The sequence below is a fragment of the Echinops telfairi genome, unplaced genomic scaffold, assembly GCF_000313985.2.
Source record: "Echinops telfairi isolate 266 unplaced genomic scaffold, ASM31398v2 ScPeMD7_11;HRSCAF=52, whole genome shotgun sequence".
Taxonomy (NCBI): Eukaryota; Metazoa; Chordata; class Mammalia; order Afrosoricida; family Tenrecidae; genus Echinops; species Echinops telfairi.
In genome coordinates, this window is record NW_022103908.1 from 9160666 (window position 1) to 9178331 (window position 17666).

The window sequence follows — 17666 nt, forward strand, 5'->3', positions numbered from 1 at the left end:
GGTCGTTTGACCCCCAATGGGGTCATGACCCACAGGTTGAGAACCACTGGTTTGTAGGTATGGAATATATATTGTTATATATAACAGAAGTGCATCCCTCCTCTCTAGGAATAAGCAGGTAAATTGTCATGATGGAAAAATTCCCCAGTGTAGCGGTCATAGACTTTTTCTCACCACTGAAGATTTCAGTTTTAAAATAAAACAAAAATTGTCTTTCAAATTAACTCCAGTAATTGCCCTGTGTCTTTGAAGACAATCTATTGTGATTACTCTTTTGTAATCCCCCAAAACAGTTGCCTTCATCTTGTGCCCTGCGCTGTCTCTCTTGAATGCAATGGGCCCGGTTAAGATAGGACTTTTCAAACCAGACAGTCAGAAGACTGTGCATCTGCAGCCATCCGCTCACCACAGACGCACGTGTAGATTCCTTATTTGGGGTAAATCCATGCATGTGTACGAATAGAGCCCTGGTTGCAATACTTTTTGACTCACCCTTGTAGATGAAGTATTAACTGCAGTGAAATAGGACAACCACAATTAACATTAAGTGGCTCCTTACACTGTCCCCGGTACTGTGAAGAGCATTTTATGTGCTTCAAATAATTTAATCTTCACAACTTCCTTCTCAGGTAGCACCCTTTATTAGTGAGCGGCCAAAGTGTGGAAAGATAACAACATGCTTATGGTCAGAAAGCAATGGCCTCAACCCATGTCTATCAAACTCAGCAGTCTAGCTCTTAGCCCCTTTAATATTGGACTTGCAATGAACTATGTACAACTTTTAGTAGATATGAAATGCGATTCACCATCAACTCTTGACTTCATCTTCATGGGGTTGCCTACAGGGAAAATGCCAGTATTGGCATCCTTTTTCCATCCCACTTGTATGTAGGATCCTCCTACCCCCAGCTGTCAGTTGGCTGGTGCTCAAGAAATACAAACGAATTTTAATATGAGGCTGAGAAGAAAAAATATTATTGTGGTGGTAAATCTGCTGGAATCATGTAATGAATTAAAAACCCAACATAAATGCTTTCGGATTATCTGTCATTTGGGATTACTTACACTGTGATCCCTTCCATGACTGTAGATAATTGAACACTGGCTATTTTATTACAATGGAAAGTACTGATGCTAAGAAGAAAATGAGCCATGTAAATGTGAGTTTGCTTATTTATCTAATAACTAATTTGGGATTTCAACACTGGAGTCATTTAAAACCAAAATAAACAGAGTCACTTGAGCTCATGGGAACAAGACCTCTCTTATTTGGATCAAAAATGTGATTCGTGTACTTGATTTTTCTTTATTTATTCAGTAATAAATAATTAAAAATACACACAGTTGTGGTTTTTAAAAAGAGGTATTATGAGGAAAGCTGTCAAAGGGAAAAGAAATTCACACATATATATATATAAAATCTGTGATGTTTTATTGAACCTTTCTTCTTTATTAAACAATGGAGCCCATTGTTGAGTTGATCCTGACTCATCAACAACCCTGTGGGATGGAGCTGAACTCTCCCAAGAAGGGTTCCCAATGTTAGTAATCCTGATGCGAGCCAATCACTAGGTCTTTTCCCTTGAGGAGTCTCCTTTGAGTTGAGTCAAGTTGCCCATCATAACCACTGTACCAATTATACTGCACCCTCACTGCCATTGTGTCTCCAAATCATAGTGACCCTACTATACAGGGTTTCTGAGACTGTCAACGTTTAGGAGAGCAGGCAGCTTAACTGACTCTTGGTGACCCCCCCCACCCCCCCTGTGTTTCTGAGACTAACTGTTGATGGAGTAGAAAGCCCAGTCTGTCTCCCTCGGAGCTGCTGCTGGTTTCCAACTGCTCACCATGCAGATTGCAGCCCAGTGCGTAAGCCTTACACCACCAGGGTTACCATCGCCTCTTTAAATAGCAGGAAAGACGCAGAAACTGCTCTCTAGGAGTGATTTCTGCCGTTCTTGATCCTCTGTAGGTACACACAATAGAATACAATGCACGATTCAGCATTGCAATGTGGGTGTGCTTATGTGCAATGAAACTTTAGCATATGAAATCTTTCTCTAAATCCAGTGTTCTCAAACTTCCTAAGGCTGCAACCCTTTAAAACAGTTCCTCATGGTGTGGTGACCACACACCCCCACCCCCACAAACACACACACACACACACCCCGCCACCATAAAATTATTTTCGTTGCTACTTCATCGCTGTAACTTTGCTACTGTTATAAATCGGGCAACCCCTGTGAAGGGGTCGTTTGACCCCCACCCCCCGCAAAGGGCTCACAACCACAGGTTGAGAACCGCTGCTCTAAATAATAATAATTATACTGATGTTGACTTAAAACCAAAAGAGTAGCATCAGCAAACAATAAATAAAATCCCATCATGAGATAGAAAATAGAAGACAATTGCTCTAATTTGCTTTTTGAATATCTTTTAACTTATAAATTCCATGATGATAGTTTTTCATGATATCTTTTGAAAAGAAAGGTAGATAACAATCATCAGCTCTATTGGATCTCACCACAGAATTCATATTGAACTCTATTTTTATTAAAATACCGTGTGCTTCGTGACACTCAATTAAAATTATTTCTATGATAGGATTTATAAGATGCTGGGAACAAAACTAACTTTACAATTTTTCTTTATGGACTCTAATTTTTTAATGACACTTGTTCATCTCATGCAACAAAGGTAAATGGGATTTTAGATCACAAATATCTGGAACATACAATTGATCAAATAAATCATATAGCAAACATTTTTTATTTGCCAAGTATACACGTATTGCCATGTTGCGCATTATATTTGTATCCAAACATTTTTGTTAGTCTGTCCTTAGATTTGCCTGCTATTCATTTTTTAAATAGAATCCCTGCTATCCTTCACCACCGTAATGGAGAATCTACGCACTTGGTGCCTCCCTGCCTAACACCCATGTGCCAAAGGAGAATTTCAGAGTTACCCTCAGCTATAGAAATGGTAGCCGGTTGGCTTTAGGTAAATCAGATGATTCATGAAAATGCTGGGAAATGGATCAGTAGAAAAATATAATAACTAAGAAAATAGAAATTTGGGGATCAATTTAAATGTGTGGTTTAAATGCTTTTTAAAACTTTACATTTTCAAAAACACAAAAGCGTTGTTATGGCATAGATGATATAGTAGCTTTGCATATATTCTGAATTTTCTTAAGAAGAAAGTCATTGATTAACTCTTAAGATACTGATATAAACAGTTGAATTAGATATTCTTTCAAATCTCTTCTTATACAAAGTAGATCACTATGTAATCAATATGTTCGCAAATATAATATCGATTTTCAGTTTCGGTTCTTTATCCGTATTTCCTTTTATTTTCTCAGCTCTACTGTTAGAGAAACTAATAACCCACCTCTTTTTTTCATAATAATATTCTTAGTTTTAGTTGGTTTTTTTCTCTGGGTGTTTAGGGGTGTCAGTTTTATAAATTTGCATGTCCAGAGCACTTTTGTTTAAGAGTTTGTCCTTGAGTATTTAGAATAAAATCCCTAGGTTAAAAGCAAGGTAAATTACTCTGATGACCAGGATACAGCGAGAAATCTTGTGAAATAGCCTTTCGTGTTGAGTGAAATAAAGAAGCAGAGAGGACAGTGAAGTGCATGTTCTCTTTGCCGGCGGATGCTTAGAGACTGTTACCCTGGAGTGTAGATGCCCCTCGGGGTTGCAGGTTGCTTACTTTCAGCTGGTTGCCCACATCTTTAAAATATCACCTGCTGCTTAGGGAACCTAAAGTCTGAACTCAGGGTGCACTATACGTTAAGGAAAAGGAGGTTGGCTCTTGCATTTTCTAGGACTGCTGTTACAAAATACCATAATTTGAGCAGCTTATAAAAAGAGAAATGAGGACAGGCTGGATGAACAATCTGAAGGAGAAAACAACGGGACTGACAGTTCGGGGGGACATGGTAGAGGAGGAGGTGGGGGGAACGGAAGAGGTGTTAACAAACCCAGGGACAAGGGAACAACAAGCGATCCAAATTGGTGGGGAAGTGGGTGTGGTTGACCTGGTAGGGCATGATCAAGGGGGATATAACAAAGAGGAAGTGCTGAAATCCTGGTGGGGACTCAGCATGATAGTGGGACAGGAGGAGAATCAAGGGAAATAGAAGAAAGAGCTGGGAGGAAAGGGCATTTATAGAGGTCTAGATAAAAACATGTACATATGGAAATATATTTATATGAGGATGGGGAAATAGATCTATGTGCCTATATTTATAGGTTTGGTATTAAGGTAGCAGAAGGACATTGGGCCTCCACTCAAGTACTCCCTCAATGCAAGAATACTTTCTTCTATTAAATTGGTATTCTATGATGCTCACCTTCCCGACACAACCGCTGAGGACAAAGCGGGTGAATAAGCAAATGTGGTGAAGAAAGCTGATGGTGCCCGGCTATCAAAAGATATAGCGTCTGGAATCTTAAAAGCTTGAAGGTAAACAAGCGGCCATCTAGCTCAGAAGCAACAAAGCCCACATGGAAGAAGCACACCAGCCTATGCAACCATGAGGTGTTGAAGGGATCAGGTAGAAGGCATCATCAGAACAAAAAATCTTACCATAGTGAATGATGGGGGGAGTGTGGAGGAGTGGAGACCCAAAACCCATTAGTAGGCCACTGAAGATCCCCTTGCAGAGGGGTCTCGGGGAGGAGATGAGCCAGTCAGGGTGCGATGTAACAACGATGAGAAACACAACTTTCCTCTTGTTTCTAAATGTTTTCTCCCCGCTCCTACTATCATGACACGAATTCTACCTTGCAAGGCTGGCTAGACCAGAGGATGTACACTGGTACAGATAGGAACTGAAAATCCAGGGAATCCAGGGCGGATGATCCCTACAGGACCAGTGGTGTGAGTGGCGATACTGGGAGGATAGAGGGAGAGTGGGTAGGAAAGAGGGAACCGATTACAAGGAACTATATGTGACCTCCTCCCTGGGGGATGGACAACCGAGGAGTGGGTGGAGGGAGATGTCGGACAGGGCAAGATATGACAAAATAACAATTTATAAATTATCAAGGGCACATGGGGGAGGGGGGAGCTGGGAGGGAGGGGGGAAAATGAGGACCTGGTTCCGGGGACTTGAGTGGAGAGGAAATGTGTTGAGAATGATGAGGGCAATGAATGTACAAATGTGCTTTACACAATTGATGTATGTGTGGTTTGTGATGAGAGTTGTACGAGCCCCTAATAAAATGATTTAAAAAAAAATACAAGAATACATTTTCAAGGAAGAAAAATTCCTTCCTGGATAATTCACTGAGGTTTTATAACAAATAACATTTGTTTTGTTTTGAGGGGCTTACATTTTGTTCTTTTTAACTTTTCTTCTTCTTATGATACAACAATGTTTACTTCTTTCATGTGTTTTTTAAAAACAGTAAACGGTTTATTGAATAAGTAAAAAAACAAGAGATAGAGAAATGTATTATATCACTTTTCTGCAAACTGGAAGTGTACACCAGTGTGTTGGCTCTGTGGATTCCCTTTCAGGGCTCCAAAAGAAAGACTATTGCAGAGCTGTCTCTGCACTTCTGTTTAGTAAGTACCATCAAATCAATTCTGATGTACGGCGACCTCATGTGATCAAGTAGAACTTCCCCTACAGGGTTTCATTGGCTGTTAGCTGTACTGGGGCAGGTGGAACAGCCTTTCACAAGGTGGGTTCAATCCTCTAACCTTTGGGTTAACAGCTAAACATGTAACTATTGAGACACGAGGGTCACCCCAGGTAATCCCTGGGTTCTAACTCAAAGGTCACATGGTGCCCTCCTGTAGCTCCCAGTCTGTCTTCTTTTAACTGTAACAGGATGAGCCTATCTCCAGTGTGACGTCAATTTAACCTAACTGATAGAATCTGCACAGACATTCATTCCAAACAAGGCCATGTTCACAGAGCACAGGATTTCTGAAGATCATTTCCACAGATACCATTCAATCCCGAACAGCTCTTTCAGTAACATGTAGTTGTATTTAAAATCATATAAGAAAACTTTAAAGTGTAAATAATCACAGAATTGATCACAGGATGAAGTCTTCGATTTAGGCTCATCCTTTTTTTTTGGCGTGTGTGACACAGTAAATTTTGTTAAGTCCCCCACCCACCCAAATGATACATGTTCAAATCATCACTAAGTGAGACCTTGAAAATGATATGAAACAACTTTCGACTGAGACACAGAAACAAATCTGTTCTCCCGTAATAACAATGCTGAAGACTGAGCAACATCTCAAAATAATATGTGCATCATTATGGTAATTGATATAAGTTAAAGTATTTATTGATGTGTTCTTATTAAGTGCCATTGATTTGGCTGCAACTCATACTGTCCCCATGAGGAATAGAACAACACTCTTGCTTCGTCCGCTCAGTGGTTAGCTTTAAGCCCGTCGTGTGGTCACTCTTCCAATTTATCTTGCTAGTATTAATAATTATAACAATTATTATATTGTTAGTATTAAATCTAGCACTACCTACAGTTTAAAAATGTATTCCATCAATTACTGAATCATCCTCTGGGTCAATCTAATTGAGATCCACATGCAGAAAAATATTAAATAGCATGCTTGTATGTTTTAAGGGAAAATGTGTTTAATACAAATAGATCTTAAAAACACAATATTCAGGCTGTTTCACCTGCATCTGTCACATATGTGTTTGCTTGTGTAGCTAACACTGTACCCCTCCAATGTTAACAGTATCAGACGGTCTTCCTAAGTAAAGCCCCTCTGAGGCATTGTCATAGAGCAGCTTTAGTTTGGGCTCTTCAGTTTGAAGGAAGGGAGAGTTCTGCTTTCTTGGCTTCTCTCCTCCACATTGCTCTTTCTGAATGTTAACGTCCTTGTTCCTCTAAGTTCAGTCATCATAGCACTTGTATGAGTTGTGGGTCAATATCACTCTTTTATAAGTGGACAAACTAAGTCTGGCAAAATTTTAATTTCTATACCAAGATTAAAGAGCCCTGGTGGATATGTTGGTTAGACATTAGTTCAAACTCATCAGCTCCCTCTAGGGATAAAGGTGAGGTTGACTGCCCCCACAAGGTGGACTGCCTGGGAGATGGTATAATAGCATTGCTATTAGTTGGAATTGACTTGATGGCAGTAGGTTTATACCAAGATTGGTCAGCTGCCAGGATAGGTCATGTATTGAAGTCTTTTGTATCCAAATCCAATTTTCTTTCTGTAGTAGCACACAACAGAGTATACAGCAAAGATTTTTGTAATCGATAATGCATGAGCTGTGTATAGTTTTAGGGAAATGATAACTGTTTTAAAAACTTCCAAAAGATTATTTCTCCCCAAAAGTTTTAATGTTGTATTTTAAGTGTAATTTGTTTAAATGATGGATAGATGGATGGATGGAGACTAGATGGATGGATGGATGGATGGATGGATGGAGACTAGATGATTGGATGGATGGATGGATGGAGACTAGATAATTGGATGGATGGATGGATGGATGGATGGATGGATGGATGGATGGATGGATGGGTGGATGGATGGTTGGTTGGACGGACAGATAGATGAATGGCTAGTTGGACCATCCAGTGTTTTTCAGGGGCTACGCTTTCTCAGGGCACTTAAACTTATAAAGCCCATGTGTTTTTTCTTGTGTCTCAGTATTTGTCTCTGAGCCACTCATGTTCCTTGGGTGTCACCTGCGTATCTTGTATCATTTTCTGTGAAGCGTGTGACCCTTTCATTTCATGCCAAGTTCCTCATTCTAAGTAATCCCCCTTTGGGTTTTCTTACGGCTGGTTTGCTCCTCGGCTTTCATTCTTTCTCCTGACGGTTTCTTCCTTTGCCCCTCAGTACAGCTGGCCCTTGATGAATCCAAGTCTCAGACCAGATCTAGTTAAACTGTCCACTCTTTAAAAGTAAAGAAATTATTTCTAATGAAAATTTCAGCATCTAGTCATTCACCTAATTTCTCTTTTGGAAAAATATTTTTTTAAAAGAGCATGAATGTTGCACAGTAGCCGCTTGAAAGCACGTTTCTGTAGTCTTGCTGGTTTTACAGATATGTGTGTGCAGCTTGAAGCTAGAGTTGCACACAGCTTTACCTGCAACGTTATCACAGTAGAAGAGATTAGTCTGGGCTGTCAGAATATGATAGTATGTCAACACTGTAAACAGATGAATGGTACAAGAAGGATTTGGTCCCTTTTATCCTGAGGGAGCATTATTTTGGAATGTGCTGGCTGCATTTCAATTGCTATGTGTGAAAAAGGAGCCAGCATGTGTCGCTGTGATATTTGTGTTTATAAATTTATGCATAGTCTGTCCATGGTTCCAAGGAAAATATGTCTGTGATCCAAAGGTTTGGATTATCTTTCCTTATTTGTATGAGCATTTCCTATATTTGGGGGGTTGAGCCTCTTGTAAAGGCTATGTGGGTCTCAAGTATTTCAGAGTACCTCTGTGTTCTTAATAGTATTCATTGATTTCTAGGAATATTCCTTATCTTCTATTTTCATAAAAGTGTACAAAGTAATTATTTTCTTCAGTGATGGATTAAGCTGATACCTATCAAAGGGGGGCTGTTACTCATAATGTGCAAACGTCTTCAGTAGTTTGCAAAGCTTGGTGAAACTTGATACCTCAGATGTAACCTCCTTATAAATCAACTCCATTTATTAATGACTGTGTACTTACCTGATAAAGTTGGCATTCTCCCACTTTATAGACTGTGTCTACCATGATCGGTATGTACAGATATGTAAACAAGCCTTTGTCTAAACAAATGGTTAAAAGCCAAACCCAAATCCATCAAGTTGATTTCTGACTTATCAGGAGCCCATAGATGCTTTCCGAGAATGTGCGTCTTCGTGGAAGTAGACAACCTCATCTTTGTCCCAAGTAGGAGCTATTGACCTTGAGGTTGTCAGCCAGAGATCTGCCCCACAATGCCACCAGTCGTTTTGTAAATAATAAAGAGAGGAGAAAAATTCATGATCGAATATCCATATCCAAGTTAAGAATTTTGGATTGATCTAATAACAGTAAAAAGGGAAGAAACTATTTGAGACAATGTTTAAAGTCAAAGAAAACAATGATACTCATACTTAATTACTTGTACTTTATGCACTTTGTGTTTTTAAAGACTAATTGTTATCATTTATAAAAGTAGCTTAAGAAAGACTTTCTCTATGGATATAACATTAATAAGAAATCATTGATATTCCATAAGGCAATTAAGCTATAATGCTGAGAACCAATAGATATGTTCCTTCAGTTAGAAGAATAGCTAATGTTAATCATGTTTTATAAATCATAACAATTTATAGTGCCATTTTCTATATGTTTTAAGTCTTTGTGAGAATATTAAACCCCCCCCCCAATTTCAGCACACCAAAAAGAAATCTTTCATTGTGAATCCTATGTCCTACATACTTTGAATTCTCTTTTGTCTTTATTTTTCAAATTCAGAGGTGCTTCAGGGAAGTATCATTGTTGGTTTAGAAGGGATGAAACAAAACAATAAAACATCAACTTGCTTCCATTTTTAGTTGATTTCGCACCATTGTTGACATATCATTTTCTTCCTTTTCTCATTGTTGCTGAAAGTGCCCTTGCACTACTGCTTATTGTATATTCTAAATAGCGCTATAATTATATTAAAGAAAAGCCTTAAGAAACCTATTTTCTTACTTTAAGTGTGTGCTCAAGTCTTTTATTAAGCAGGGAATGAAATGAGCCAATTTAGTATAATTTTAGGTATTGTTTTGAGACCAAATAAAGCCAAAATAACCTTTTTTTTTTTCCTTTTACATGATAAAGCAAAAATGTCTGTTAGTCTAGTCAAATTTGATGTAACCAAAATAGTTGGTTACAGTCTTAATTTTCTCTATTAAGATTTTGCTGGCATACATTAACTAATGAATCCTTGAACCATTTGAACCTCAGAAAGAGATGTTCAAATAATTTTTGGTTTATGGGCCAATAAGTGTATAAACAAAGGTCTGTTCATGTGAAGTGGTACACAGAGCATGCTATGCGGTGAAGTCTTTATTACTCTCATTACATTTTGCTTGGTAAAGTAAAAAATGTATATAAAGTTTGATCAAATTAGTACTAGCATTGTTATCATTTTTAATTAAATGTAGTCAGTTTAAAATTTCCAACCTATTCTTTTTTCTGAAAATGTCTAATTATTTCCTGAAATCTGAGTTGTTTTTGTAGCACTATGCATTATTTTGAGTTTTATTTTGGGAAACACTTGTCATATTATCAAGCAAATTACAATCTAATTATTAATAAATGACTTGTATCTAAGAATTTAGTGATTAGAAATGGAGACGCAAATGCCTGTTTTTAATGGTCATCATAAATGCAGTACAGTCATCTTCATAGTGAATGTGAAAGTGGGAAAGCCTTCATGAGTTTTGCCAGTATTGTTTCCAGGTGATATTTATCTCTAAATGACAATCACCTTGAACGTGGTTAGAACCATGAAATCATAGGCGTTGGGAGTAGGAAGGGAAGTAAAAAGCTACGTAATGAAAACCTAATCACATTAGTTTATAAAAGAGGCAACTGTGGCTCCTAGGCTCAGTGCTGGTTTAAAATGAATCTTTCTCAATCACTTCGTAGTATTTTCAGTGTGAGGCACGTTCTACTCTGCTTTTTGAACTTGTCTTTTAGGCAGCCGTCTGCCAGATTGCTGTAGTGTGTTCCTTTCCGCAGCCCCCTCCTCCCTCCACAGAGCAGCGGTTTCATGGGGTCGCACGCTTGTGTCACTCTCTCCCGATAGAATAAAAATGTCTTTACACCCGAGGTCTTCTGTTACTGTGCTTTGCGTTGTTGTCATTGTAACCATGGGCACCACCAGAAAGCCATCCCTGCAATATTTGCTGGACAGGTTGCGCAGTAGTCAGAGAAGCATTTGTAAAAGTTTCAACTTAATAAACCAGCTTCTGTTTAAATGGGTGATTAATAAAGATCAATATGTGTTTTATTTTTCTCCACACAGTCTCCAAACGTCCACAACTATCCCGATATGGAAGCCGTTCCCCTGTTGCTAAATAATGTGAAAGGGGAGCCCCCAGAGGACTCGTTATCTGTAGATCACTTCCAAACACAAACTGAGCCAGTGGACTTGTCAATAAACAAAGCCAGAACATCCCCTACAGCAGTCTCATCCTCCCCAGTTTCCATGACAGCGTCTGCCTCCTCACCTTCTTCAACTTCAACCTCTTCATCATCTTCTAGTCGTCCAGCCTCATCCCCAACTGTTATAACATCAGTATCTTCAGCATCATCCTCGTCAACAGTATTAACGCCAGGACCCCTTGTGGCCTCTGCATCTGGTGTGGGAGGCCAGCAGTTTTTGCACATTATCCATCCTGTACCACCTTCAAGCCCCATGAACTTACAGTCTAACAAACTGAGTCACGTTCACCGCATCCCAGTGGTGGTCCAGTCGGTGCCTGTGGTCTACACAGCTGTACGGTCACCTGGAAATGTGAACAACACTATTGTAGTGCCACTTTTGGAGGATGGGAGAAGCCATGGAAAAGGTAAGAGACACAAGTGAAGCTTTGATTTCTATCAGCACTGGAAGTAGTAAGTAAGCACTTATTTTTACAGTAGAAGGCACCTACCACATCCACAGATCCTGCATCCTAAAAGCCCTGTGTCAGAATAACGGAGAGGCACCAGTGGGCCCCCAGTGAGCAGAGCACAGAGAAGTAGGCACTAGCCCCGTAGGAAAGGGTCCTGGACGGTGATGCTAACCACAAGTTTGGTGGTACAGACCCACCAGGCCGCTGCAGGAAAGACGAGACTTTCTGTGCCCGTAAACGTTTCCTGCTGCGGAAACTCTAGTTCGCTTCTGCCCCACCGTGGGTTAGAGGAGACTTGATGGTAACGAGTTTGTTTGACTTTATTTTATGGAGCACAGATCCCAGTGTCACTTCACAGACGATTTCATTAATTGTTTTATCCTCGAGGCAATTAATGCCAGACTTCAAATATCTAAATTTGAAAAGTAATGCTTACTTCCTAGTGGTTCGATGAGAAGTACAATTTATGGTGAGCCCATTTGCTGGTGAAACTTAGATGCATACATGCCTCAGAGAAAGGAGTGATCATTTATTGTTACAAGTAAATCACTAGGATAAGTTCTGGGTTTAAAGAAGTACATATGCATCTTCTTTCACGAATTCATACTGCAACTTATTTGGATGGCGAGATTGCATACCATGACATTGCAAAGTATGGAATACCTGATTGTTCACTTTAGAGTAGAATCATTCAATCATGTATCATAAATCATTAATTATATAATCAATTGAGAGAAACCTAAAGCTGGGTGTTTGACTGTGGAAGTACCTTGGGCTCTTCTTTTCTTAGAAGTCTTCTAAGTCATTATTATTTGGGTGACTCCGAATGATGGAGATACTTCAAAATAGAATGTAAATATGCCTGGCTAAGATGAAGAAGGCAGGAAAATACAATATAATAATACGTTGTCACCTAGTAATAACCTATAATCTAAATTTCATAGTAATGTAGCTGATCATGAAGTTGTTTTTCTCCCTGGAAGTTCTGTTTTTCCTCCAGTTTTCAATGGAAGGAATTGTAAGAAACCAAAGACCATCGCCGTTGAGTCAATTCTGACCAAAGCCCTGTTCCAGGGCAGAGCTGCTCCTGTGGGGCTCATAGATGGTGACTCTTCTGTGGGAGTAGAAAGGCGGGTCTTCCTCCTGTGGAATGGCTGGTGGTTTCGAACAGCTGACCTTCCAGACAGCAACCCAGTGCACAACCACTATGCAACCAGGGTTCCTAGAAGGAATGATAATGGCATGACATAAAGGCCTTGTTATTAATTTGAAGGAAAAAAAATTGCCACCCCCTCTGGAAATGTAGCATGCTCATAATAATCCATGACTGTTCTCTTTTTATCCGAGTCTACATGCACGTAGTTTGTCTTCAGAACTGAGAAATGATGTTAGCTTAAGGTGGTTTGTTTTTTTAATTTTGCTTTGACACATTATCTTTGAGGCCCATAATTAAAATATGACTGATGAATACATAAAGCAGTACCTTTCATAAAAATTCTAGTAAACAGTTCTCTTGGTGAGTGTATGAAGAAGGATTCAATCCTGAGAGAGAGAGACAGACAGACTGACAATTTGGTTGTGAAACTTGGATTCATTTCCACAGCCATATACTACAGAATTTTGCATTTACCACTGACAAATTATTGCTTTTTTTGCAGTACCTTTCTCTATAGCACATGCAATAAACGCCATCAGCTTAGTTCATCTAATTAAAAAATCAACTTTAACAGCAGACAGGAATTGTAGACTGTGAAATTGACATCAGACCTGTCTTGCTTACCTGGCACCCTCTCTCCTTTGTATGATGGTGAACAGAGGCCAGAAACTCGTCCCCAGCCCTTCCTGTGAACAAGTAAAGGGAAAACCGGGATTGACGTCCTTTCTGTGGATTTTACTTGAGCCGGAACCCTCTCTGATTCTTGTTCTGATACAAATGTTCGAATCTATTTGAGTAATAAGAGTGTAAAAGAAGGTCACATCAGATAGTCATTTATAATTCACAGATATATTTATAAATGTTTTGAAAAAGAAATGAGCAAATCATTAAACCTACAACCTTGAATATTGTATTATTTTATATGTGTGCGTGCCTATATACTACCATGGGTTCCCAGACTTACTTGACCTAGCACCAAAAAAAACTACTTGTTGACCTTCTGGCCATTAAACATTTGCACTGTACTAGCATCCATAATCCAGGATAAAGTATAGGTATCTGCTTGTGCAGCCCGCCTAGATTAGTCCAGAACCCCTCCAGGTAGGTATTGACCATTTGGGGAAACACGGATAAATACCTATAATCCAGTTTTTACATGAGCTTTATTGCTTTTATATTTAATGTTTCACTTTCAGTATGAAATTAGTCAGTATAGATTTTATTGATGCATTTTGATCATTTATAATTTTTTTTAGCTTGGTACTTGGGCTGAACCTTTGCCAGTCACCTAGGTACTCTATGTGGCCATAGCACGGCTGGGAATTTAGCACCTCTCAAGTTCCAGACCGGCTCCCCCTCAGGGCTGTTCTGAACGGAGGTGGGACAGAAAGAGCAGGGAGCAGTGAGAAATGAGTTGGAATCTCTGGGTTTACTTTTCACCGTGAACGTTCTACACGGTGATGCAGATGGTGCTGCCTGAGGTCCACCATGTGAGAACCACTGCTCTGTGTCATCATCCACAGTGACCTCTCACTAGAAGTCGGCGCACACACTCGCTGTTGCAAGGAGATGAGGAACACACCATGGGGTCGCTGGAGGGCTGGAGTTCAGTCATGGGAAAAGAAGTCACTGCTTCCTACCTGGTCATGCGTCGAGTTCCAAAGTGAGGCGCTCAACTTCACAGGTCCTGTAATAGCCAGGCCACAGCCCTCATGTGGCCATCTCCCACCAGGGCTTGACTCCCGAGGAGGCCTCAGGGAGCGTTTGCAGAGAGACGGACCCGGACCAGGGCAAGCTCATTGTTCTGTGTGTCCCTCATGACCAAAACCCATGGGTAGACTCTCTTTTGACTACTGATAGGTTTGGACTTGGGAAAGTTACTTAATGTAGTTATTGCTCATTTTTCTCAGTTACAAGATGGGGATATTAACATGATAAATCTCTGAAGATTATTAGAAAGATTAAGCAAGATTGCATTCATAGGTGCTTTCATTAATTATCAGTAAACATTTGTAATTGTTTATTAACTCTAAAATATAGGAGGCAGTGTTCAGATAGCATGTGATTATTTAATTCTTCTTATTTTATGTAAGTACAAATGTGGACGGGGAAAGACATGCTCAAAAAAATGAAAAACTTCCTCAAGAAATAGATTCGAACCTTCAGCTCCCCGTGCTGCTACAATTCATGATAAGAAATAAATGTCAAATACAAGACCCTCTGGCTAGGACCCATATTTTAAATTTATTATTGCTGCTGTTGGTTTTATGATATTCCAAAAATATAGTTACTTTTTCCCCATAAGGTTGTTTTTGAAATGTGTTAATTAGATGGTGGTAAATGTGCCTTGTGAAAAGAGCCTCCGGTGTCACAAAGGAATAAAGAAAAGTGCACCTCGGTGCTTCCTCATGACCCGACGCTCGGTCCTTGGAGCTGAGCACTGGCCTACAGGGAACTGGCTAAGTGGGGAAGGGAGCTTCTGCTTCATTCATTCACTCCCATTTAGGACTGACGTATCCGGTGTGGGTGAGCCAGAGAAACCCTGACCGTGGAGCTCAACTTTCAAAATACGAATAAAAACAAATAAACCAGAACACAGACTGTACCTTGTATAGTTCGGTGATGGAAGTGGCTAGTAACTTCTAACACGGCTGTTAGCTTCTCTGGTCACTGGCCATAGTCAGTCCTCTCGTCACAATACCCAAAAGTCTGGGAGTGTTCATATCTGTCCATGTCTAAGGTGCCTTATCATGTGACTTGTCATGTGGCCATTCCAGCACCGGTACACTAGGCCAAGCATTTTCTTGACACCAGGGATGGAGCAGCGAACCAAAAGCATGTTGTTTTCTGTCACAGAGCCGTTGTTTTGGGGGGTGATAGACATTAAGCCTCCCCCCTACCCCCCCACAAATATACATTTTGGACAGAGTTGGAATATAACATCGGCCAGCCATGCAGATACACAATGGACACATCTACAAGTAGATATTTGCAATAGAACTACAATAGAAAAAGATGTTTTAGCCAAAAGATTCTCATGTGACAGTTTCATATTTATTAGGAATATTTTTCTTAGGAAGTTTAGCTAGAAAGAAGCTTAGTGTTTGGGAAGCTGCTGGGGCAAAATTTCCCAAAGGGTCTGCTTGACTAGCCCCAGGGGAATGGGATTATGCTCTCCGAGGGGGCCGGATGTCAGCAGGCTCCTTATGCCACACTCCACCTCTTGTTTATGGATCTAAAGAAGAGTGGTCTGAAGGAATGCCTGCTGATGAGCTAGCCTCGGCTTTTGACTGTCATAATGGTAGGAAGAAGTAGATCCAGGCACACCGGAAGGTCTAGGAGCAGGCATCCCTGAGACCAGCGCTATGGGTGATGAGGGACCTTAGTGCAGACTTCCAGGAAGATGCTGCGAAGCATGGTGCTGAGCTGTAGAGGAGTTCTCCAGGACCAAGGAACAAAGCCAGGGGACTTTCATTCCTGAATAACTGGAGGCCTTGGTGGGCACATCCCTAAGGAGATATTTGACCTTGCTAAAGGAATTTCCCTTCTGCCTAAGGAAGCGTTTGTTAGATTTCTGAGGAGCATTCTACTTGTTTGTTTTTTAAATCAGGTTTTACAAATACTTAGGAGGAGGAGGAGAGAAAGGGTGGGAGAGGGGATCGTAACAAATCACAAGCAAAATCGTTCCGGCTTCGTTGTTACCTTGGTGGGTGAGTAGGCGGGTTGAAGATTTCCTTCTACCCTGCAGATGCTCCCGTGTGTCAGGTAGACTTTTGGGCATTGACATTTTCAGTGGAGGAAACCTCTGCTTTCCTGGCCTTCCCTTCTAGTGAGAGAAAAAGATACTGCATGTCAGGCGGTTGAGCACTGTACACGGAATTAGAGAGAGCGGTTTCTGATTCTGTGAGCTTGCACGATAGAGTGCGTTTTACTTCCTTTTCTTACCCAGAGCCTTGCGTATTTCCTTATCGTAATCGGTGTTCCTGAATCACCCTTGGAAACATTTCGTCTAGCTCCTTCCCTTCACCTTTTCTTCCAGTTGTTTCAACTCAAGGGCGAGTTTCCCATGTCCGTGTTGGTCTTTTTTCTTTCGTCTTTTTTAAATGACCTTTTGCTTTTTAATGTATTATATTCTTGATGTTGTCCCACAACAAGCCTGGTTTTGAATCATTAAAGTTCAGCATGTCAAATTTAACTTTGAGATGGTCTTTAAATTCAGGTGAAATATACACAAGGTTGTATTTTGGGTCATCTGAACTTACATTCATTTTCTTCAGCATCAACCTGAAATTGCGTATGACCAATTGATAGTTCGTTCCACAGTCTGCCCCTGGCCTTGTTATGCCTTGTAATATTGAGCCTCACCGTCATCAATTTCCACAAATGTAGCCAACGTGGCTCCTGTGGACTCCATCTGATAAGGTCCCCGTCCGTGTATAGTCACCATCTTTAGTGTTTTTTAAACAACAACAATGGTTATTTGCAATGAGTGAGTCTCTGCCTTGATTTCCATTACCAAGGCCATGCTCCTATTTCCCAACTTGTACCTTCCAACCACCAGTCATCTCCAATGCCTCCTGACTGCATGTCTGATCAGTTTCATACTGCAGACAGCCGTAAATGTCTGCAATTTCCTCCTCTTTGGCATTGGTGCTCAGTGCCTGAATTTGAATGTTAATTGTGTTCACTGGGACTGGCCTCTAATTTCCTTTCTGGAAAATGCAAGACCAGCCCCTTAGTTTACCAGTATTTTATAAAATACCGTATATACTTGAGTATAAGCCAACAAAAATATCAGCCGAGGCACCTAATTTGACAACAAAAACTGCATTATAGAGGTCTAGATAAAGACATGTACATATGGAAATATATTTATATGAGGATGGGGAAATAGATCTATG

The 17666-nt window shown here is 40.2% G+C and overlaps 1 protein-coding gene across 2 annotated transcripts in view; it reads left to right on the forward strand.

The window, feature by feature from the left end:
* KLF12 (Kruppel like factor 12) overlaps positions 1 to 17666 on the forward strand; it is a 728313-nt gene that overhangs the window by 543845 nt on the left and 166802 nt on the right. For both annotated transcript variants that reach the window (XM_045287155.1, XM_045287156.1), the window contains exon 5: positions 11018 to 11564. In XM_045287155.1, coding sequence (XP_045143090.1) covers positions 11018 to 11564 — 547 coding nt within the window. The remainder of the gene's footprint in view (positions 1 to 11017; positions 11565 to 17666) is intronic.